The sequence below is a fragment of the Miniopterus natalensis genome, chromosome 15 (assembly GCF_054644295.1).
Source record: "Miniopterus natalensis isolate mMinNat1 chromosome 15, mMinNat1.hap1, whole genome shotgun sequence".
NCBI classification, from domain to species: Eukaryota; Metazoa; Chordata; class Mammalia; order Chiroptera; family Miniopteridae; genus Miniopterus; species Miniopterus natalensis.
Genome location: NC_142095.1, coordinates 30,391,414 through 30,417,090, shown reverse-complemented (window position 1 = coordinate 30,417,090; position 25,677 = coordinate 30,391,414). Strand labels below are relative to the sequence as shown.

The 25,677-nt window shown below is 37.1% G+C and overlaps 1 protein-coding gene across 2 annotated transcripts in view; it reads right to left on the bottom strand.

Moving 5' to 3' along the window:
- The window catches only part of TMCC1 (transmembrane and coiled-coil domain family 1), a 117,544-nt gene that overhangs the window by 68,233 nt on the left and 23,634 nt on the right, over window positions 1–25,677 (bottom strand). The window contains exon 1 of one of the 2 annotated variants that reach the window (XM_016209894.2): window positions 15,117–15,421. The exons of the other annotated variant lie outside the window; for it this stretch is intronic. Within the exon in view, the coding sequence (XP_016065380.1) occupies window positions 15,117–15,155 (39 nt within the window). The 5' untranslated portion in view covers window positions 15,156–15,421. Of the gene's footprint in view, window positions 1–15,116; window positions 15,422–25,677 lie in introns of those variants that run through there. 2 annotated transcript variants of the gene reach the window in all.

Genomic DNA, 25,677 nt, shown 5'->3' with positions numbered 1-25,677 from the left:
ACACTAGCTACAGTTCAAGTGCTCAACAGCCACATGTGGCCTGTAACTATTATACTAGACAGATAGTACAGATGCAGATACATTCTCATCCTTGCATAAAGTTCTATTGGAAGGAGCTATAATCTTAAAACAAAACTTCTTAGCACATTATTTATATCATGAGTTTCCTTCTATTTAAAAACATGAGCTGGCCTACAAACACTTAACCAAACTAGTCCGAAATCTCCATCCTGGCATTGAAACCCTCCAAAGTTGGTTTCACTAAACATCTTTGTATATTTTCTTTGCCAACACATACTCTGTTGTCCTGACCGTCATCACGATCATGTAGGGCACTATGTTCTCATTATCATATTCATTCATTTTATAAATAAACTATGTGTGAAATACTTCCTTGTTCTATGGATACTGCTGAAAAAAAAACAGGCAATTTTAGCTGACTGTTTGTTTCCTCTCCTCTCACTAGCTCTCTGCCCATCTATCTTTCAAAGCCCAGCTCCTTCATGCTCTCCTAGCTTACCTTCCCCTCTTTAAGTTCTCAGAGGACTAGTATATAGCCTACATTTAAATACAATTAAATAGAACTTAGTTTTGTCCTCTTTTGTGCTTTCCTTCCCAACTAAAATTTAAACTACTTAAGGAGCCCGGCCAGGCGTGGCTCAGCGGTGGAGCGTCAACCTAGGATCCAGGTGATCAGGGTTCGATTCCCAGTCAGGGCACATGCCCGCGTTGTGGGCTTGATCAATGACTCTCTCACCATTGATGTTTCTATCTCTCTCTCCCTCGCCTTTCCTCTCTCTGAAATCAATAAAGATATATTTAAAAAATAAAAAAATATAAAAATAAACTACTTAAGGAATTGGTACTTGCTACCAAAACAGGAGATACTTGCATTGTCTATTAAATTTAACTAAAATCAAAGTTATAAGAAATACTGAAATTTTATACAAACTGGAACAATAACATTTGTTCTATCTATTTCATAGGATCAAACTGAATAAGAGATGTGAATAACTTTGATTTTTCTTGTTGGTAAGAGGAAATCCCCATGGATTTATTATTTATAAAAAAGCTAAAAATAAAGACTAGGCAAAAGATTTGGGTTTTCTTTTTTGGTCTGTTTGTTTTTACATACAAGGGAAATGATGAAATCACTTCAAAATAGTTAAACACTAAGATTCCTCTTTGATAATAAAATATGTTCCATGGAATATTATAGTCTTAATTCAGGATGGCTCTTTTATTTCCTTCCATTTTTTTTCAAATAAGTGATTCATTCATGTGTTCAATAAATAGGAACTAAGCATCCACTATATTCCAGGTTCTGGAGATACATTAATAAGCAAAACAGACAAAAACACTCCAAGGGCTTACATTCTTGGGCTGGGATATGAAGAATGAACAAACAATATAAATTAGTAAATTATAATATATTAGACTTATAGTATATTAGAAGGTAATAAATGCTGGGGATAAAAATTAAAAAAAAGCAAGGGGATACTGTAATTTTATATTTTAGAGTGCTCAGGGAAAGTCTCACTGAAAAGATCTGAGAAGATGACGTTTAAGCAAAGACTTGAAAGCAATGAGCAAACGAGTGATAGGGTTATCTATAGGAAGAGCATTCCAGGCAAAGGGCAAAGGTTCTGAGAGAGGAAGAAATATGCTTGGTATGTTCCAGAAACAGTAAGGGGGGTAATATGGCTGGAGTAGAACGAGCAAGGGGGAGACTAGAATATGAGGTTAGAACAGTTCATGGAGAAACAGATTGTGCAGGGCCCTGAAGACCACGTAAGAGTGAGTGGAAAAGGAAAACATTGGAGGGTTTTGATCATAGGAATGTCATTATCTGGCTTCTGTTTCTTGTGATAAGGATAAACTTTAGTGGGCTAAGAGTGGATACTAAGAGACTAGTTAGGAGGTTAATGCAAAAATCAAGGTGAAGGAGGATGGTAGTGGAGACCAGAAATAGGCAAATTTAAGATATATTTAACAGTGGACCAAGAGGACCTGTAGATACATTGGGAGTAGGAAAGAGGCATCAAAGACAGCTCAAAAGGTTTGGGGCCTGAAGGATGGAGGTGCCATTAATTGAGAAAGGGAAAACCAAGAGAACCAGGGAGGGGAGAGGATACTAGAAACTTAGTGTTTCACTGAGGACAAAGTGACAACATGCTAAATGTTGCTGAAAATCAAGACAAGAACTAAGAACTCATAATTGGATTTAGCAATATAGAGGACACTGGAGACCTTGGCAAAGCACATGCAGGGCAGTTCCATAGATGAAATTAGCAACAACACTACCAAAGTGATGGTCTATATTTTGAAGTATCCAAAGCGGTAGAATTAGAGTGGTACTCACAGACATAAGTCTCTCTCGCTGCTTACTCCTTCTTGACTCTTATGGGGAACACTTTTACTGGATTAGAAGGAACTGGGAAACAGGAAGGGGCATCTCTTGGGCATGTGTGCCATTATCTTTTCTATGACTTTTCAGGTGGTTGCTGGGTACTATTTGTTTATTATATGACTTGCAATATGTTATTTCCTTTTTTTGTTTTATTTGGGGATAGACACAGGAAATAGTTAGAAGCTAGTGGTAGAAAGAGCTTACTTATATTTATCAGCTAAAGCACTATTCCTGACAACTATAATGGTAGAAGATGAAAAGTTGTTTAAATACTCAGCTAATTTAGTAACCAGAATGGGAAATTCAACTTAGACTATCCATTAAGATAAGCTATTTTAGAGCAGCCTTTTGCTCTTTCCTTGAAAAATAGGCAAGGTGGCTCTTGAAGCCACTATATGTATTTAAATCTTTACCAAGTCAAACACAAACATGTTTTTGTTGTTAATATATAATAGCTGGGTTAGGTTTGTCAAATCCAGTGACAACTCAAGTATTATGTCACTATTCTCTTCAGATGAATGAAGTATGAGTCTTTTTCCCGGTTTAGCAAGATTCTGAAAGATGTCAGATCCCTAGTAGTCTCAACATTATCTAAGTATCTAAATGTATTTTCTCACTGAATAACAGGGAAAGGAAGTTTATCAGGATATTTTTTTAAGAGAGAGAGAAAGGGGGAGAGAGGGAAAGAGGGGAAAGAGAGAGTAATTTATTGTTCCATTTACGTATTCATCCATTGGTTAATTCTTTTTTAATGTTTTTTTTTTAATTTTTTTAATATGTATTTATTGATTTCAGAGAGAGGAAGGGAAAGGGGGAGAGAGATAGAAACATCAATGATGAGAGAGAGTAATTGATCAGCTGCCTCCTGCACACCTCCTACTGGGGATTGAGCTGGCAACCCAGGCATGTGCCCTGACTAGGAATCAAACCATGACCTCCTGATTCATAGGTCGATGCTCAGTCACTGAGCTACGCCAGCCAGCTGGGCTCATTGGTTGATTCTTGTATGTGCCCTGAACAGGGATCAAAACCGCAACCTTGGCATATCAGAACGATGCTCTAAACAACTGGGATACCCAGCCAGGGCAATTATCAGGATGTTTCTAAGCAGTGATGTTTATGCAGGAATCTAAGTGACAAAATCAATATAGAAACAACTTCCCAAATCTCCAAGTTTAGGAAAAATGCAGTCAGAATACAGAAAACTTTCCAAGTTATTACAGCTCTAGCATTTATTTTGTGATAATTTTTTCATATGACATAGCACTTATTAAAAGTGGTAGGTTATCACCTCTTAACACAGAGCTTTATTTAATTGGAGTGTGTGTGTGTGTGTGTGTGTGTGTGTGTGTGTGTGTGTGTGTGTGAAACTCTACTTTCAAACATGCATCCAAACAGAAAAAAGTACTGAAAGCCACTTAGTGGCCTTAAACTATTTAAAAGTACTTGATAGTTGCAAAATGTGATCTGGAATATTACCTCATATTTAAGACTTTTAAATACCATTCCAAACATATTCACACCTATTGTTTACTTGTTCCTTTGTGATAATAAGAGTAAATATCATTATGTCATTTTAAGATTCAGGAACTGAAACTCAGGAATATTTGTCTAAAATCACACAGAATAGAAAAATTCTGGGTTTCTACTACTGGGTTCTTTTAATCACATCGAAAAGATTAATTTAGAAATGTGGGTATCTATAATTCAAGAACCAGAATGAGGTTGCTAATTTATTGCTATTTCTGATTTTTAGATTTGTATGATATCTGGGAAAGAAGATAATATTAGCAGAAATTCAACAATTATTTATTTGGTGTCTACTAAGTGGCAAGTTTTACCATACATAAAATTACTCTGCAGCAGAAAGGAGGCTGGATTAGAAGTAGCCAGACGTGAGGATGGTGGCAGTAAGTAGTATGGGAACAGATGGAAGAAAGTAGACAAGGAGATTAGCCACTTTTTTATTATTCTTTATATTCAAATTCATCCATGAAACAAATATTTATTTAGCACTTACCAGGTACCAGACACTATTCTATGTTCTTGTCTATAGGAATTAACAAACTAGAAAAATGTCCTTTTCGTAAGGTTGACATGGGGGCAGGGGCAGGGGACAAAAAAGTAAAAATATATATATATATAGTATATCAGATGATAATAAATACATTGGAGGGGAAAAAGAAAAGAAACTGAGATGGGAGATAATGGATGCTAGGGGAAGTATGTGTAGGGAGTGGTTCCGTTACTTTAAAGTAAACAGTCAGTCAAAAGCTTAATAAAAAGGTGACCTCTGAGCTGGGATCTTGAGGATATATAAGAGCAATCCATGCAGATACTTGGAGAAAAAGGCAGAGGAAGAACAAGTGCAAAAGACCTGAGGCAGAACTGTGGTGCACTTGAAAAACAGCAAGGAAGGGGTCCAATTGAGTGGTAAGACAAAGGAAAAGAGTGGTAAGAAATAAAGTAGATGCTGTACTTATCTTCATACACGACCTACTACCTCCATTTACTATGTTCTAACTTCTTTCCAAGTTAGAATATACATAGACTATATTATATGCTCTAAAATGTCTTGAAGTCCCAAAGATTGGGTGTTATTTGAAACAGTGATCAATAACATCACTTCATAGGACTCAAAATTCAAATAATCATTCACCACTGAATAGATACTGAACAGACTGGGTCAGATTTCCAACTGTGTCCAAAGCGAATTTGTTAAACGAGACCAAACTTTGTGACTAGCTTCTTAAGTCTCAACATATACACAAATACTACACCAAAAAGAGAACAGGGCAATTACACTCAGATGTTGTTTATATCATTTCCATATCTAGCTTCAAATGATTAGAAAACAGGGAAAGAATGTTAGACAAGTATTTTTAAAACTTTGCAGTTAAAATTCCATATAGTAAGAAGTGATATTAAACAACCCACATATACTATCTAGAAGAGTGTTTCCTAGATTTACCCCTCTGTTCACCCCACAGACGTTAAGGCATTTAGTTTTGCAACTCCATCACCTTGTTGAATTTCACCACAGAACATATAAACCAACTTTTAGATTAGATTTTTGAAAGGATGTTCATTATTAGGACTCTCTAAGTGTGATATTAAATGTGACATGCTTCTCCCTCTCAACAAGATCATATCTGGTGATCTGGTCCCTTTCATAGAATATTTTCCTTGTCTTCCATCTATATTGATGATTTGCAAAAGAATGGAGTTCCTCCAGAAGTATACATCAAGACTGTGAGGGGCTGTTCAAGTAACCTCCCAAATGATCACTACCTTGAGACTAGGTCACATTCTTGAGGTATACTGGGGGTATCAGGGGAAGGAAAAATTCAGAACCACTGACCCAAATCCTTTAGGTCCAGCTAAAATCCCACTTCCTCTACAATGCTTTTCAAGCCCATCTCAGGTTCAAAGGATAAGTTAATTCCCTCTTCAAAAAGTGTATTACTTAGTATTAATTTCATAAAAACAAAAAGTTTATTTTAGTTTTTATCTGTCTTATCTGCTCAGTTATGATGACCTTTTCCTTAAGAGTAAGAGGAATGCTTTTTGTCTAAGAAAAAGGACTTGAGTTCCAATATAATATCGCATGAAGAAAAACTTATACATAAGGTAAATTTCCATTTGAATGTCTGTTTTCATAAAGAAATTTCAAAATTTCTCCTGAAAAGGAGGTAGAAGAAATATATATCTTTTTAGTGCCTGGACTCTAATATGTAGGTGTATGACTAACTCACTAAGTTCACTTGCTATTCTCAAATTAGAATTATTAGAACTGGCTAGAGACTAAACTCTAAGCCTGTCTATTAAAGTCATGAATTTATTTATTTACTTTTGCTAAGAACAACTGTATAAAATTAGATCCCTCCTGGTATAATATGGAAGTTTTCTCTGGTGTTTGCTATCTAAAGTCATTTTTCTTAGAATTGTAACCTGGCCCGCACACAACAGATCATTACACTTTTTTACATTTCAAAGGGATCCTAGCGATACCATTGTAATGAGCTAGTTATTAGTAATAAAAAGAAGGAAAAGGAAGGCCAGACATTGTAGGCATGTCATTTGGGCAGCTACACCAGGAAGCTGTAGCTCTGCACTCCCCAGGGAACTGCCCGGCCTATTTGCTGCAAAACACTGGGAGCAGGGGACTGGACAAAGGGGGAATACACGTATGCCCAATAAAGTTGGGGTGACATAGGGAAGGTATTTGCCTATTAATCACACCTGGGAACAGAGATCATTGGCCAGAATGAGCATGGCCACTGCAAGCACAGGAAAATTTGGGAATACATAATGTCCTAAACAAAGGAGTTCTCTCTCTTGGCTCATTTGGCTTTGACTCTTGCTCATGTGGCTCTTGACTCTTGGCTCTCTTGCATTCTCCTGTATGGCCCACGGCGATGGGAACCCCACATGCAATGGATGAATGGAGTGCAGTGGGAACAAGCTAAGCTAGTCTGACGCTGAACTGGACCTAGCTCCAAAATGGAAAACAAATTCTGGCCACCGGCTCTGATTTTAGTTCTGCTAAAGCCCCAGTTACACTTCTTCTAGGACTGGGCAAAAAGAAATGGGGCTTTGAAAACTCAGGGATTTAATTCCACAAAAATAAAGCTTTCTACTATATCTCATCCTCCTGTGGGAGTCTCAGAAAATTCCTTTTCTTGGGATACCACAAAAAATTCACCCCCACTAGCAACTAGGGGAGATGAGGCCCTCTATCCTCCATTAACACTAGATTAACACTTTTCAATTGAGGAGCAAGCTTCAGAAAGGTCAAATTACTTGTTTAAAGGCATATCCAGCCATAGTTTAATCAATTTCAGTGACAAACACCTTCGAGATAAATTTTATTAAATGAAGAGGAAAGCTATGAAATGTTCATTACATGTGCTACCTTTGGATTTTAGATACCAATGCCTTTAAGATGGATTGTTTTCAAACACTAAACTTCCAGTAAAGACAAAGCGATCTGCTTCTTACAAAACATTTAATGGAACAGATGGAGATTTAATGTAAATTTCTTGTGCTACCACAAGACAAGTTCCACCTGCATTGTTTTATTTATTTATTTATTTATTTATTTATTTATTTATTTATTTATAAATATATCTTTATTGATTTCAGAGAGAGGAAGGGAGAAGGAGAGAGATAGATAGAAACATCAATGATGAGAGAGAGTCAGTGATGGGCTGACTCCTGCATGCCCCTGACTGGGGATAGAGCCCACAACCCCAGCATGTGTCCTGACCAGGAATCAAACTGCAATCTCCTGGATCCTAGGTTGATGCTCAACTGCTCAGCCACGCCCGGCCAGGCTGCATTGTTTTATTCTTATTCAACATGTTTTGCAGGATTCTGTCAAATGTACATGTATATTGGGGAGATTAAGTCCTAACTAACCTACGATGTCCAAAAGAGCAAATTCTTTTCATTTTCTTATATAAGCCAAGATGATTAAGAACAAATAAGAATATTTCATATTAGTATTACATACAACTTCTATATATAGGTATAACAAGTGAAATGTGTTCCTGCTTTTATACACCATTCCCAAAATGTGCTCTCAGAGTAGTAGTGTTAACTTGCTGCAAAGAGGTTCATTTAAGGACTTTTTAAAGAATTAATAATTCTATACCACAAACTTATGTGTTACACACAAAAGGTTATCTTCAATCTGTGAATAATATGGATGGTTGGGAGAAAGTACCAAGCCCAGAACAATAGCATCTTGCAGTCATTAACCTTTAAGTAAATTATTGGTGATGGTTTCTACTGAATAATAATGAGCCTAAAATTCACTCCTACATTGTGAAGTTTTAATAAAAAGCAAGACTCCCTCACACATCCAAACCAGGTCTCCCAGATCCTCTTTCCAGAGGCAATTACTGTTACCTATCCAAAGACAGCCTATGTATGTGTGTGTGTTTCATAGTATAGTTTTAAAAACAATCCCTTCTTTTCAAAAGTACTTATAGAATGACCTAATAATGAAAATATCATCACTAAATTCTTAAATTAATATGGTGCCTTTTAGTTTTCAAAGCATTTTCAAGTATATAAGCTCATTTACCTTCAAAACTAATGACCCTTGGTAAACATATTTCAACTTCAAAAAAATCACCTAATTGAGTTATTTTATAAAGTCATCTCTCTCAAGAAAATGCTACTCAAATCAACACCAAATATTAGTTGTGTATTGTCAGAATGACTACCATCAACAAATCAAGTAATGACAAGTGTTGGCAAAGGTGTGGAGAAAAGGAAACCCTAGTATACTGCTGGTGGGAATGTAGACTGGTGCAACCACTATGGAAAGCAATATGGAGCTTCCTCAAAAATTAAAAACTAAACTGCCATTTGATCCAGTGATCCCATGTCTAGGAATATATCCTAAGAAACCCGAAGCACCAGTTAGAAAGAATTTATGCACCTCTATGTTTATAGCAGTGCAATTTACAATAGCTAAGATCTGGAAACATCCCAAGTGCCCATCAGTAGATGAGTGGATTAAAAAGCTGTACATTTATACCATGGAATACTATGCAGCTATAAAAAAAGAAGGATCCCTTTGGGGCAGCATGGAGGGAACTGGAGAGTATTATGCTAAGTGAAATAAGCCAGTCAGAGAAAGACAAGTGCCACATGATCTCACTTATATGTGGAATGTAATAAACAAAATAAAGTGATGAGCAAAATGGATCCAGAGACATAGAAGCATGGAACAGACTGAGGGATCTCAGAAGGAAGGTGGGGATGAAGGAGTGGGGGGGAGAGATTAATCAAAAAACTTATATGTTTATAAGCATAACCCATGGACACAGACATTGGTATGGGGAAGGCCTGGGGCTGTGCTGGATATGGGGGTGGAGAGGATCAATGGGGGTAAAAGGGAGACATCTGTAATATTTTCAACAATAAGATTAAAAAAAAAAGTTGAGTAGTTAAAAAACAAAAGAGCAACACACTTCCAAGGAAATATAACTATCTTCTCTGAGTAGCATATTCCACTCTCAGATCTACAGTAATTTATTATTTTTAAAATTTAAACTGGAATAAATATTGCAAAAATATTTCAGAGTTATAATACACATATTTCTAAATTAGTTTCTCTATTTTAACCTATTATTGCCAATATATCTGAATAGGAAAGCTATTCTCTATTCCTTACCTATTCCCACCACATCTACAATATATGCTGATCTTATTAAGGGTCTCATTTCATATAAAAAAAAGAGCATCAGTCTTCCTATATTGGTTATTTAATATATCAGAATGACCCTATATAATGCTGATGACACCACTACCTAATTTAAGCCTCCTAAAAGTGGGTTAATGATCAACAGGAAGATGTAACATTTAATTGCTAGCAAAATATAAATATAAAACATTATATTTCCAAGTATGAAGCTAGTCAATGTCTGAAGTAACTTCGAGAAAATTAATTAAATAAAAACAGCATTAAAAAAAGAGATGATATATACATTTAAATATATATATATCTTTATTAATTTCAGAGAGAAGAAAGGAGAGGGAGAAAGAAAAACATCAATGATGAGAATCATATATCTACTGCCTCCTGCACACCTCCCACTGAGGATGGCGCCCGAAACCCTGGCATGTGTCCTGACCAGGAATCGAACCTTTATCTCCTGGATCATAGGTCAATGCTCAACCGCTGAGCCATGTAGGCTGGGCACATTTTTATTATTTAAAAGTATCAATCCAGTACTGACTCCCTTGACTATGTATTTGAGTTAATTATGTATACTATTACTTCCCTGTACCCATACAGTACTTACCATTAAAATGATTCAAAATATATTTTTTAATTGTAAAATATACATAAATTTACTATCTTAGCCATCAAAATACTTTTAAAAGACCCTAATTAATTTACTTAAGATGGAAATGAGATCCCTCTTCCTTTTACTAATATGAATACAGGGTAAAAAGTAGGTTTACAGTTGTGAGTATATAAAACACAGAGTTTATTCTTGTTATTATTTATTAATTGTGTTACTTTCCATATGAACAACTGTAAACCTATTTTTGCCCCACCCTGAATATTCACAAAAAGGATTAAGCCAGTCACGTATATTATCACAGGTCATAAACCCAAAAGAAATCAGGTAGAAATGAAAAGAAAACTATTTTTCGAAAAATAGCAATTTTTATTAAGATTCAAATTATGATGAAACACTTCTCTAAATCTTAAGTTTCTTAAGCTGATATCAAATTGCTACCAAATATAGACACTATCAAATATAGAAAGGGGAAGAATAACATTTTTAAACAAAAATATTTTCAAGTGTTCTACAAGTCTGGATTAAATGATTTCAATAAATCAATAGCAGAACTACAGGGAAAACCTCGTAATTCCTATTTCTTGGCCATTAGTCTCTTCAAAGCCCAACTCAGGATACACAAGTATGATTTTTATCTTGTATGCTTTTTTATCATATTAAAAATTTTAATATAGCAAAACTGAGTAGGAAAGAAAATGTGGGATAACTGAAAATGAATTAAGTTATCATTGACTTGCTGTTATTTTAATTACCTTTGATACAGAAAGTGAATTCTGGGTAGCTATACCTGTCCTAAAGAAAATAAGCCTCCCAAGAAAATGTGAAAATACATGTGAACCCCAAACTGAGATAACTATTCAGATCCATATCTGGAAAATTAAAGTTCAAGCTATTTTCTTAGAACACACTGTACAGTATTTATCTTTCATTTTAGAAAGGTCAGAAAATTTCTGTTCACATTTTCTTACATATACATAAACAAACAATGGAAGGATAAACAAGAAACTGATTACTTATGGAGTGAGGGATATGAACTAGTTGAAAAGGCATGGTTGGAAGCAAGCTTTCAGTTATGTAATTTTAAATTTTTGAACTATGGAAATGACTGCCATTCAACAGTAAAATAAAAGAATATAATATTTTAATGACATAATCACTTTTAAAACCATTTCTCCAAAGACTCCTCAGCTTTTATCATACCTCTAAAAAACTCAAGTTCCTGGACAAGAAGGAAAAATTACTGGTTTTCTATTATTACCCATTTAAAAAACTTCGGGGTGGGGGTGGGTAGAGCTAGAGTGAGTAAAGACAATACTTTCTGAGTGTCTAACTTACTGTATTTCATCCCTTAAACAGAAACCCAAGAGTAAATTTTCCTCCTTAAGAGTGTTTTAATAGGCAGTACAGTTTAAAGTTTCATACAAGTGCATGCAGTTAAGCTTCAATTAAATTTAATATGGCTTTATTAAATCAATTATCTTATTCCAATCAATGTTTCTCTGACCAAAGAAAACAACTTTAATTGCTAGAAACGAGTTCGACTAAAAAAATTTAAATCTTATCAGACACTAATTTCAACTCTCTGGGAAAGGGCTGCTCTAAGGAAGTTACCCAAGTTATTTACTATATTGTTTTCTATAAGTATGGATAAACATATGGAGCAGTATCAGAGAATGATTAATATACCAGAAGTTTACAGAGGCAACTGGTGTGGGGAAACAAAATAGGGTTGGAGTTAGACCTAAGTTTGAACCTGACTCTATACCTTCTGCTGATCTTGGGGAAAAACTTTATTCTTCTGAAACTGTTTAATGACAAAATGAAGCTGATACCCATTTAACTTGAAGGATCATTAGGAGAATTAAATGAAATGTCCACATGATCAGGTTTCTAACTATATTGGCTGGCTCATACAGAGGCCTTAGGACAGGAAGAAAAAGCTTTCCATAGTGAATATTTTTGAAGTCACATGTAAGAAAACAATAAAGGAAGAAAATAATTTAAAATGACAAGGAAAAAAGAACACTTTTCTGGGAGTCAGGTAACTGGGATCTAGTCAAAGAGAATAAGCATCTCTCTTTAAAAGTGAGTTTTACTTCATTTATTTCTTAATTTGCGTCCCCCTTTTCACTTATTTCAGATGTGACTCTCCATTAGCCTAGGAGAGTGATTTTCAACCTTTTCCACCTCATGGCACATATAAACTAATTATTAAAATTCTGTGGCGAACCACAAAATATATTTTTTGCCAATCTGACAAAAAATAAAAAGGTATAATTTTGATTTGTTCACACCAGACGACTATTGTTGTGTTGGCTGTTGTCATTTTTTAATTTGACAATTTAAAGGAAAAGAGGTCAGTAACCCTGACTAAACAGTCAGATAGTGCATATTTTAAAAATTCTTGCAGCACACTGGTTGAAAATCGTTGGCCTAAAAGAATCATTAGACTATTCCAGGGAAAATACCCAGTGTAAGTAAACATGACTTATCAAATTTAAGATTAAAATATCTAAATTAGATAATAGGTGTAAAATCACTGGAAGCATTTATAAATATTTTCTTTCAAAAACTTTCCAACAGAATTTAAAGATGACCACATGAGTACCTTTTTGTTAAAAGAGGCCATTTCCTTTTGAAATATGAGATCATCTTAAGACTGCTCTATACTTGTGGAAGATTTATTTCACTGGCAAAAATACTTGTTACTAAAGTTGGAATCATATGAAATTGCCATTGTCCAACTGTTACTGATCTACAAAACACCAATTTCACCTTGAGTGTTCAATGTGTGTCAGAAATACCATACACTGGGATACAACAGGTCTTCTGTTTTCAGGTAACATGGATTTAGCTGAAAAGACAGAATAGAGGCATGGTGCATTCACTGCAATTAAAAAAACTTACTGACATAACTTTTGGGTTTCTTATTCATATTTCAGTGCCATACGGACTGAAACAATAATATTTTTTTAAATTCACTACTGAACATATACTTTGTTAAGGGCATTTGACAGAAAACAAATTTCCTTAGATTTGGTCCTGACCATCCAGTATGGGACCCGGAAATTACCTTTAAATGGAGGAGAGAGGATATTATAAAAAGAAACTAAAAAGAGGTTACCTGTCTTTGAGAGTTGTTGTGTGTGTGTTTTTAAATATATCTTTATATAGAGAGAGGAAAGGAGAGGGAGAAAGAGCGATAGAAACATCAATGATGAGAGAGTCATTGATTGGCTGCAGCCCGCAACCCGGGCATTGCCCTGACTGGGAATCGAACCCCGATCTCCTGGATCCTAGGTCAACACTCAACCGCTGAGCCACACCCGGCCGGGCGTCTTTGAGAGTTTTTATGTAATGTACCTTTTATTTCTTCATGTTATAGAGAAGACATGCTCCTAACTCCCCCAAAAGTGTCTTCACAATAATACATAGAGTACAGAGTGAAGAGTAGTTAAAGTTCAAAAAATAATTGGGACAGAAATATTGGTAGTAAAATATCTAGAATGCAGTTATTTTCTAATTAGAAAATTATCATCTGGTTCTCAACTATTTCAGACACTCTTGTGCAGAAATGTCATTGCCCTGACAATCTACACATCAGCTTTTTAAATGTACTGCATACTTGACAACAGATGAATTAGAGGTTGTTGAAGGAGAAACGAAAATCATTATTTTTACTGTTTAGGAGAAATCTGGGGTATTCCTATCTCCCTCCCTCCCCACCTGGAAAGGGGAGAAGAAGGGAAATTTATTTTAATGCACCTAACTAAGAAGTCCCTGCTAGGGTTGGAGACCCAAGAAACGAGATGCAATTAGGCACGGAGACAGAGGGGCAAGAGCTTTGTTCATTTTCGCTTGAATGCACACATTCTACATTGAGGTCACCTGCGACGAACTACAGGTTTTTCCCTTAGAATTAGATAACAACACATTTCAGGACTTAACAATTTTGACTAATAACCAAGGAAGTGACGAATGCCTACTGATTTTACTATTTGTTTAAGCTTCTGTCTGCAGGGAATGAACTGTGACACAATTTAGCCATCAACTGCTACATTTTTAAAATAGAGCTTTTAAGGAACAAAATTGTTTTTGAAATAAATCTCAATTCTCAGCATACCTCTTTCCAAACTAGTTTCTGCACTTGCTAAAAAGAGAGCTCAATCACTGAGTCAAGAGAAGGCTGGGTACTGCCAGGGCTGATTCATAAAGGGCTTCCCCCCCTTTTTTAAAAAAATTTTACATTTGATTTTCTTAGATGAAAAGAACTCCCCCTCCCCAAAGGTGCACACAGGAAACCTGTTTTTCAAGCAGAACTCTGTAAAAACTGATTTCTGAGCATCTGGTTCCTGCTTTTCACACACTCTTTTATTAAGTATGCAAGTTTCTTAACACAACCACTTATTTTAACATTTTTAAGCGGGTCTTGCTTATTAAACTATTTATGGTAGCTCTCCCTAGTTCAATCCTAAATTTTGTATGAAAACACTGATTCCATAGATCAATAAGGTTTTCTCATCTTGGTCAACAAGCTACTTAGATTAATTGCTAATTAAATGTGCACTTTTTACCCACTATTCACTTTTTCACACATACCCTCTGGAAATTGTATCTGAGAAGCAAACTACAACTTCCTACATATTCAAACATGAAAGTTCTAGTACTAGGGGAACACAATTTGGGGCTGCCAGTGCAGTCAGCCTTAAACCTTTGTGTCTGTCAGAGGAAAGAACAAAAGGCAGCGCTTCCTCCCTCAGCCCCTCCTTAGCGCTGGAGGGAGGCAGGCTTGACAGAACAGTTCCTGAGAAAAAGGAAGCCATGCCGAAGGTAGTGAGTTTCCCCTTAAACACACACACAAAGCTACCCAAGCTACCCACCTTGGATAGCTGCCTCCTCAGGCTAAAGCGCTGGACCATCGTCACCCTGAGCAATCTTCAGACAAAGCAATCCACGAAGGGACGAGTTTTTTAAAAAACAGCTTCTTGGGAAAATCGGTGGCAAAACATTTTGAAGACTGTCATAGTAGTCCAAAGAATTTCCTTGGGAGTCTTAGCAAACTTGAAACCACTTCATTGTTCTATGGGGAAATACTGCAAAGCCTCTGTCAGACAGGGCGGGTGGACCGAGGCAGGGAGGGGCAGAATGCTGGAGTGGCTTCGCCCAGTGCCAAGCTCTGCTAGCACTTCCTGTGAGTCAGCCGTGAGGGGTCCAGACCGAAGGACCACCCCTTCCCTTTCCACCAAAACATTAGCCCAGGATGTCGCTGTGGTGCCACCTGAGACTCGGGGACGACGGACCTGATGTTCTGGTCTGTGTGGGAGGAGGAGTACTGCACTAGGCTCGGAAAGCTTCTACCTCTAGCAGAAAACTGGCAAATGTAACAATTCCTCCCACAAGAAAGCCCTCCCAGTGGAGGAGGGGGTCCCCTGCAAAGAGTAATACCCCTTCTCAACCTTCAACTCAGGTAATCCACTGGGTGAGATGGTGTGAATAGAGAACGTGGCAACAGGCTCCCCAACTACCAGCTCTGCTTAGAGAAGGAAACTCCTCCCAGTCGGCTCGGCAGCTGTCCGGCTTTGTCTATGGTAATTGGCCAAGCCTTTCCTCTTATTCACAGGGAGGGGTCCTGCCCAAGGAAGGAATGTCAGGTGCAGAGAGGCATACTCCAAGGGTGACTTCAACTTCATTAGGAAGTTTAACTATTAAAGCTGCCCTTTCTCATAAGAACAATGTAATTTTTTAAAAAATCTACACAAAAGGAACAGCTCAGAGTGAATTATGCAGGTAAAGAGGTATGAAAAATGGCAACTTTGAGGGCAGTTCCAAAGATAAAGCTTCATTTTAATGAAACTTTTCACTCTACATGCTCCTCTCTGAATTATTACTTCCGAATGAATTTAATAACTGATTAGGGAAGAACATGTTGGCATTTATTAATTTTTCCCTGCTACAGTGACTCTCAATTCCCTGGAAACATGATTACATCTTATGCTGCACACAGCCTTTGGTGAAATGAACCTACTATGTGCAGTAGCTGTGTTAGGCATTTCACATCTGTTATCCCATTGATTTCTCAAACCACCCCGTGAAATGTGTACCGATACCCCACTGTTCATATAAGTAAAGCAATAATCTTCTCTCTAAAACCTCAATGTTATTATGAGTAAACCAGTGTTACAAAAAAGTTTTTTTAAGCAAGAAAAGTGAAAAGAGAATTGGGAAAAAAAATCCTTATTCAATAGTTATTCTCAACTATGTTTATATCACACACTACTAGTTTCCAATTATCAGCAAACATGATGTACAATTTTTTTTTAATTCACCTAAATTATGACACACGTATTTCACACTTAGGAAGATAGAGAAGATATACCAAATTCAAACAAATAGGATGCCAAGACTCCAAAAAATTACTCTAATCAAAATGAATATATAAAATTTTTATCCCAAAAACCTTCATTGGAAAAAGATTTAACGTATTTAACTAAACTTTTAAATGAAATTCTAACGCTAAAAAAACTTTTAAATCAAAAACTATAACTTAAAGTGAAGACTCCTTCACATCTAGGTTCAGAGTAAGAGATGTAACCTAATATTTAAACTTATTGAAATTTATCCCAAGTGAAAAGTAGGTTGGCAGAAAATCTGAGTTCTGTTGGGTTTTTTGTTTGTTTGTTTTTTAAATGGTAAAGGTATTTTCTCCTACACAGAATAAAACCAAGTACTCAGAAAACTTCACCTGCAAATGCAGAAAGAATTAATGAGATGCTGTTGTGGAAATAATGAAATTCCTTATAGAAAGGCATGCCATCTTTAAACATAAACATGAGGTGTTTCTGATACAAGCAACTAGAATCCCAGATCATTGGTGACTCTTTCTAACTGCACTTCCCTCAAAAGGAAAGAGGGAGATAAAAGGAATTAGAAAAAAAATGTCAAAAGTCTACCCACTCAGTACACATTTAAATATCAATCATGAACTAAACAGGGTATAAATCCTTAAAGTTCCAGACACACAAAGAAAGACTTATAGATTAAAATGAAGGTGTTTTCATTCTAGAAGGAATATACTCATTTTTTGCATGTTAAAATAAAAATAAAACTCTAATTTTCATTTAAATGATACAAAACCTGTTAATAATCATTTGATAAAAAAACTGAAAAGATTCTCTTTTCCCTATTTTGTGGAGTATGGCAGCTTTTTGGATGAAAATAGTAGACCAAGATCAAAGGTTTCAAAAGAGTAGCAGGGAAGACAGAAATGCATAACCTAGAGAAAAATCAGCAACTCTGAAATCATTCCCTTAGGCTGTGACTGGAAATCCACATCATATTCTTATATTCTATGTGGAGGAGGCAAGCAAGAACTGTCTGTGGGGTTCTTTAGTCCTTCTTAGATCATGCGCTCTTTGTGAATTTGTTAAAAGCTATGGACTCAGTCACTGGAGTGAAATGCATGAATAGCCATATACAATATTTTTAATATAATTCCAAATAATCCATGGATTCCCCTAAAACTCATCCATAGACACCATATGAAGAATCTTGTTCTGGTCATGACTACAGAAGAACTGTCTTCTGCTTTCCATCATAGGTAATAGTTCTTAGTAAAACTGGGAAACAAAAAAAAGCCTGTCTTTGATATGTTGGCTCCAACCCCAATATATTTTCTTTACTTGTATATAAAATAATAATCTACTTCCAAAGCTACAAATGGTATTTATGAAGTGGTATTTTAAGTGGTTTTAGTTTTTCTTCATTGTGTAGGAAAAAAAGAAAATATTACTATATTCTTGTTTTATCCATGACATATAACCCCACACTAGAGACGACATTAATATTTCATCTTACTGTATGGTTTCCTGCACGTTTGTTTCACAAAACTAGGACAATACTATTTTTTGATTTATCACTAAAAAAACAGGTCACAAGTACCCTGGGTGAATACTTATAAAATTTAAACAATCATCCCAATTTAGCTGGTTTCTATACACAAAACTCCCTTTGTTCTAGCTTCATTCTTAAAATTCTCTATAAACACATTTTTAAAATAAACTGACATTAAAGTTTTGTATTTCTTTTTAAATCCTCACCCGAGGATATGTTTTCATTGATTTGAAAGAGAGACAGAGAGAGAGAGAGAGAAACATCAATGTGAGAGAGAAACATCAATCAGTTACCTCCTGCACACACCCCAACTGGGGATCGAACCCGCAACCTAGGTATGTGCTCTTACTGGGAACGGAACCTGCAACCTTTTGGTGTATGGGATGACATTCCAACCAACTGAGCCACCAGGCCAGGGCTAAAGTTTTGCATTATTAAATATCATGTACAACGAACTACATTTTCACGGAGAAGGAAAACAAATCACAGAGTTGGTATTTGAGTTGGGGCTAGAACCTCAAATACCCAGATTTTACTACATTGCTTTTTCCATTACATCATACTTCCTGTTTTTTAATAATTTAAAATGCACTAAAAAAAGAACACTACTTAAAATACTTGTGGTAAATTTTTCTCTAAATTGAATAATTATTCCATTTTAAGAACTTGAGTTTCCCTATAGCCTGGCATACCTGAAGTAGTAATATGCTTATAGTTCCTCCCTTATCTCTTTGGTATTCAGTCTTGTAACAGATTTATACTAAATAAATCTTACTGTTCAAACACCCCTGTGGGTTTTAACCAGTTTCCTGTGATAACCCAGTAGAAATAACTGTGTGGTGCCAGCTACCAGTCAATCAATAAAGCTGTAAGCCTTTACCCTTTAATAGGCTTTTTAAAAAAATCCTCATCTGAAGATACTTTTTCCATTGCTTTTCAGGGAGTAGAAGGGAGACAGAGAGAGGAAGAGAGAGAGAGAGAGAAACACTGATATGAGAGAGAGCTATTGATTGGTTGCCGACCATACCCCAACCCATGCTGGGGATGAGGCCTGTAACCTTTGGCCACAGCTGAACTCAGGACCCTTCAGTCTGCGGGCTGATGCTCTAACCACTGAGCCAAACTGGCTAGGGCCCTTTAATAGTCTTTCATTATGCAATACCACATCACTTCAGAAAGCCCCCTTTCATTCATGCTTAACAAGGACTTTTGACACCAGACACTCAGTATGGAATGAAACATTCCCTTTACTTAAGGATGTCACAATCTAGTATGGAAAAAGAAAACAACTGCCATAATGTGGCAAGTGCTGTAACAGCAGAGACAGTAGTGGCATGAAGAAAGGAGTGACGAACTTTCTGTGGGACAAGAAAAGTCTTATAGTTGTTGTCTTTAAGGTTGAATAGGAATTCTGCAAATGGATAAAAAAAGGGAAAGGGCATTCCATGAAGTGGGGGGAAAATACAAATTAAAGACAGAGGTGTGGTAAGTAAAATTTAGTTTTTTTCACATTATTGAGACAACATGTCATAAGCCTGGAATGTTCAGAATATTATTTTGCTTATGGAATGGGAATGTAGATTGTAACAAAATTCATTTATTCCTCCTTTCTAAATTGCACCTGTTAACTATTTTTCTACAAACTGTCCAAAGGGAAATAGCCCATCATTTATAAATAATAATGTGATAGATTCTCTCTTTACAGAAGTTTTGATTCTTTTCATTACTGTCTACCTTTAAAATCAAGATGAAGGAAATCCATTTTCAAAAAGTTTAGTAAATAGTGTGCCAGCTTCAAGATTCCCTGCGGCAATTCAGATCCCTTAAATGATACGAGATTTCTGTCTTGCAAAAATGAATTTCTTTTAGGAATCCCACAACAGATAACATTAAAGATACCACATTTTATCTAATGTAAGATGAAATAACTTATACAGTTCTCCAAAGATGACATACAAATGGCCAACAAGCATATGAAAATATGCTCAATATCACTAATCATCAGATAAATGCAAATCAAAACCACAGTGAGGTCTGTCAAGGTGGTGAAGTAGGTAAATTTGGTACTTGCATCCTCCCATACCACATCAAAATTACAACTAAACTACAGAACCATAATTCAGAACCACCTGAAATCCAGTTGAACAGAAGTGTTTAAGAATATTCAGAAGGCATATCAAGACTGGTAGGAGGGGCAGACACTCAGAGAGGGCTGGTCACACCCACATATGGTGGTTAAATATTAGGTGGGATATCTCAAGCTATGGAGGTCTCCCCTGAGGAGCCAGTGGTCCTAGCTCCACACCAGGCCCTGAAGCCCAGGGCTCCAGTGCTAGGAAGAGAAGTCCCCAAAACTTCTGGATATTAAAACCAACAGGGATTGTGGATGAGTGAGAGAGCACTGCTGGAGTCCCAGGCATTACTTGCTCTGAGCTCCAGCACTGGGGCAGCAGCTCAAAAGGCTCCATGATGTACAGGGAGGAACTGAATTGTCCAGTGAAGCCTGGAGGGGCAGCTTTCTCCCAGACAAAAGTGCTAGCAGAGGCTACTGTTCTTTTACTGAGCCCTCCTCCTACAGCTGGACAGGTGGGCGCCATATCTGAGTCCCCATCAACCTGGCTAATGCTGTTTGCCCCACCCTGGTGATTCCCTGAGACCTCGCCCTGTCCAACTTGTAGGCCCACCCAAGCCACTTCCAATGGCTTTTCCATACAAACGGCCTATCTTGGCCCATGCTGTGGACTTTCCTAAAATCTTTCAAAGGTTCACCAACCCCAAACACACAGCATCTGGCCTCAGTGTGCTCTGTATATCTTGCTAAGTGGACCTAGGCGCAGCACTAGTGGCAGCCCAAACTTGGTTCACAGCTTGGCCTCTCCCAGGCACCTCAGGCCCAGCACAAGTAAAAGCCATCTGCAGTTCACTTTGTAGCTCATGCTGGGGTAGGCCTGGGCAGGCACAGGCAGTGGCTAACCTTGGCCTGCAACTCCCAGAGGACCCCAAAGCCAGCATACCCAGTAGACAGCTTCATCGCACTAAAGCACCACCCAACCACTTCCATGAGCAGCACACTCAAGGGGCAAACTCATCAGGCACCAGAGCCCCACTAAAGCAAGTCCTGCTCTGTGGGCTCAGCTCCTAAACAGCAGATCCTCTGCTGTGGTTGCAGCCAGTCCTTGCCTCCAATCGGCCTGGGGTTAAATCCCTCCTATTGAAATGCCAACAGCAATCAGGCTCAACTACAACAGGAGAGTGCACACAGCCCACATGGGAGGGTCAGGGTGAGGAGCACACCTGAAGCATCCAGGTCTGGTGTCTGGGGAGGCTACACCATTAGGCCCTACAGGACACCTACTGCATAAGGCCACTCTACCAAGACTGGGAGACATGTGTTTCTAATACACAGAAACAAACACAGGGAGGCAGGCAAAATGAGGAGACAAAGAAACAGGTCCAAAATGGAAAAAAAGAACAAAAACTCCAGAATATGAACTAAACAAAAATCAATCTACTAGATGCAGAGTTCAAAACACTGGTTATAAGGATGCTCAAGGAACTTAGGGGAAGAGTAAATGAACTTAGTAAGAACTTCAACAAAGAGATAGGAAACATAAAAATGGAGAGAAAAGAGAACCAGTCAGTAATGAAGAATACAATAACTGAAATGAAAAATACATCAAAGGGAATCAACAGTAGAGCAGATGAAGTAGGGGGTCAAATCAACGATTTGGAAGATAAAGAAGCAGAAAACACCCAATCAGTACAGCAAAAAGAAAACAGAATCCAAAAAATGGAGGATACTTTAAGGGGCCTCTGGGACAACTTCAGTCTTACCAACATTCACATCATGGGGGTACTGGAAGGAGAAGAGAGAGAACAGAAGTTGAAAACCTATTGGAAAAAATGACAGGAAACTTCCTTAACCTAGTGAAGGACACAGACATAGAAATCTAAGAAGCACAGATACCCAAACAAGATGAACCCAAAGAGACGCACACCAAGACACATCATAATTAAAATGCTAAAGGTTAAAGACAAAGAGATACTCTTAAAAGCAGCAGGAGAAAAGCAATTAGTTATCTACAAAAGAGCTCCCATAAGACTGTCAGCTGATTTCTCAAGAGAAACTTCACAACCCAGAACAAACTGGCACAAAATATTCATAGTGATGAAAAGCAAGGATCTAAAACCAAGATTCATCTACCCAGCAAAGCTATCACTTAGAATCAAAGAACAGATAAAGAGCATCTCAGACAAGAAAAAGCTAAATGAGTTCATCACCACCAAACCAGTATTACAAGAAATGTTAAAGGGTGTCCTTTAAGAAGAAAACATAATAACAGTATGAATAATAAAATGGCAATAAATACCTATCAACAACTTTAAATACAAATGGATTAAAGGTTTCAATCAAAAGACACAGGGGACAGAATGGATAAGAAAACAGGACCGTTACATATGTTGTCTACAAGACACTCATTTTGGATCAAAAGACTCACAGAGACTGAAAGTAAAAGAATGGAAAAGATATTTCATGCAAATGAAAAGGAAACAAAAAAGGCTGGGGTACAATGCTTATACCAGACAAAATAGATTTTAAAACAAAGGCTATAACAGGAGACAATGAAGGACCCAGCAATTCCACTTCTGGGTATTTATCTGAAGAAACTCAGAACAGTAAATTGAAGAGACATATGAATCCCTACGTTCATTGCAACATTATTTACAACAGCTAAGATATGGAAGCAACTAAAGTATCCATCAATATATGAATGCATAAAGAAGCACTACATATATACAATGGAATATAACACAGTCATTTAAAAAAAATGAATGAGCCCTGGACAGTGTGTTCAGTAGTTAGAGTGTCGGCCCTACTCACTGAAGGGTTGGGGGTTCGATTTCTGGTCAAAGGCACGTACCTGGGTGGCAGGTTCGATCCCAGGCCCCGGTCAGAGAGTGCAGGAGGCAATCAATTGATGTCTCTCTCTCTCTCTCTCTCTCTCCCTCCCCCCATCTCTCCCTCTTGCTCTAAAAAGCAATGGAAAAAATATCCTCAGGTGAGGATTAACAAAACAAAAAACAAAACAAAACAAAACAATGAAATCTTGCCATCTGCAACAACATGGATGGACCTAGAGGGTACTGTGTTGAGTGAAAGAAGTCAAAAAGAAAAAGACAAATGCCATATGATTTCACTTATATGTGGAATGTAAATCACAAAATAAATGAACAAGTAGAACAGAAACTGACTCATAGACACAGAGAACATTTTGATGGTTGCCAGGTGGGAGGGGGTTGGGGGATGGGTGAAAAAGATGAAGAGATTAAGAAGTACAAGTTGGCAGTTACAGAACAGTCATGGGGATGTAAAGTAAAGCACAGGGAATATAGTCAATAATACTGCAATAGCTATGTATGGTGTGAGATGGGTACTAGATTTATCGGGGTGACCACTTCTTAAGGTGTATAAATGTCTAATCACTGGGGAGTACACTTAAAACTAATATAATGTAGTATGTCAACTGTAATTGAAAAATAAAATTATTTTTTTAAAATATATCTTTATTGATTTCAGAGAGAGGAAAGGAGAGGGAGAGAGAGATAGAAACATCAGTGATGAGAGAGTCATTGATCAGCTGCAGCCCACAACCCGGGCATGTGCCCTCACCGGGAATTGAACCCCGATCACCTAGGATCCTAGGTCGACGCTCAACCGCTGAGCCACGCCCGGCCAGGCGAAAAACAAAAATTTTTTAAAAATATGATGTCAATATGAAAACCCCCCACAATGAGCTATTATCTCATACCCATTAGAATAGCTACTATTAAAAAACAATCATAGCCCAGCCGGTGTGGCTTAGCAGTTGAGCATCAACCTAGGATTCAGAAGATCGTGGTTCGATTCCTGGTCAGGGGACATGCCCGAGTTGCGGGCTCGATCCCTAGTCAGGGGTGCGCAGGAGGCAGTCAATCAATGACAACTCTCTCATCATTGATGGTTCTATCTCTCTCCTTCTCCCTTCCTCTCTCTGAAATCAATAAAGATATATTTTTTTAAAAATACAATAACAAAAACAAAAAACAGAAAATAAGTGTTGGCAAGGATGTGGGAAAATTAAAACCTTTGCACACTGTTCATTGGATTGTAAACAGTGCAACTGCTGTGGGAAAATGGTATGAAAGTTCTTCAAAAAATTAAACAGAAGTGCCATATGATCCAGCAATCTCACTTGTGGGGTACAGATCCAAAAGAATTAAAAGCAGGGTCTCAAAGAGATGCCTGCACACCCATGTTCATAGCAGCATTATTCACAATAGCCAAGAGGTGGAAGGAAACCAAGTATCATCAACAAATAAATGGATAAACAAAATGTTATATATACATAAAAGGAAATATTACTCAGTCTTAAAAAGGAATTCCTTGCTACAAATTGGATAAACCTTGAGGACATTATGCTAAATGAATTAAGCCAATCAGAAAAAGACAAATATTGTATAATTCCACTTATATGAGGTAGCTAGGGTAGTCAAAATCTCAGAAACAGAAAGCAGAATGAATGGTGGTTACCAGCGGCTGGGGGAGAGGGAAAAAGGGAGAGATTTTTAATGGTTATAGAGTTTCAGATTTGTAAGATGAAAAAGTGTGAAGATCTGTTTCATAACATTATGAATATACTTAACACTAATATATGTGTACATTTAATATGGTTAAATGGTAAATTTTATGTGTATTTTAATACAATTTTTTAAACAGTTAAACGAATTCTCTCTCTCTCTCTTCCCTAATCCTCACCCATGGATATTTTTCCATTGATTTAGAGGGAGAGAAAGGGGGGAGAGAGAGAGACAGACAGACAGACAGACAGACAGACATTAATGTGAGAGAGAAACATCAATCGGTTGCCTTTCAAACACCCCCACCAGGGACTGAACCCGCAACCTAGGTATGTGCTCTGATGGGAATAGAACCTGCAACCTTTTGGTGTACAGGACAATGGTCCAACCAACTGACCCATGTATTTCTATTTCCAAGTATGCCCCTTGATTTGGCACTCTGTTTCCTTAAACTACTTTTTCCTTGTCTTGCATTTAGATATGCAGATCAACCAACAGATATCTTTTTCCAGAAAAAAATAAAATATTCTCAAAATAATAGAGCATTCTCTCCAGAGAAAAATGAATAGTTTGACAATGACACATCACTGCAGAGCTTTAAAGACCTAGTACCAAAAAAATGGCTTATTGCCAAGAACCCTTATAAATGAACAAAGAGCTGCTCCTTTCCAATTTGTCCTTTATAATACCTCATTGCTCATGATCACATAATGTTAAAAAATTATCCTTTAAAATATAATCAGCTTCTTTAGTCCTCATCTAAATTCTATTCCTCATACATGGCTTTTTAAAAAGGAAAATAATTACATAAAAATAACTACAACATTAAATGAAATAACTGTAAGTCTGAGGTTTTGTTCTCTCAAGTGGTACCCCATGCAGTTGCTTACAATACCGAGTATGTTGAACGTGAACATCACCACAGTCAGAGAG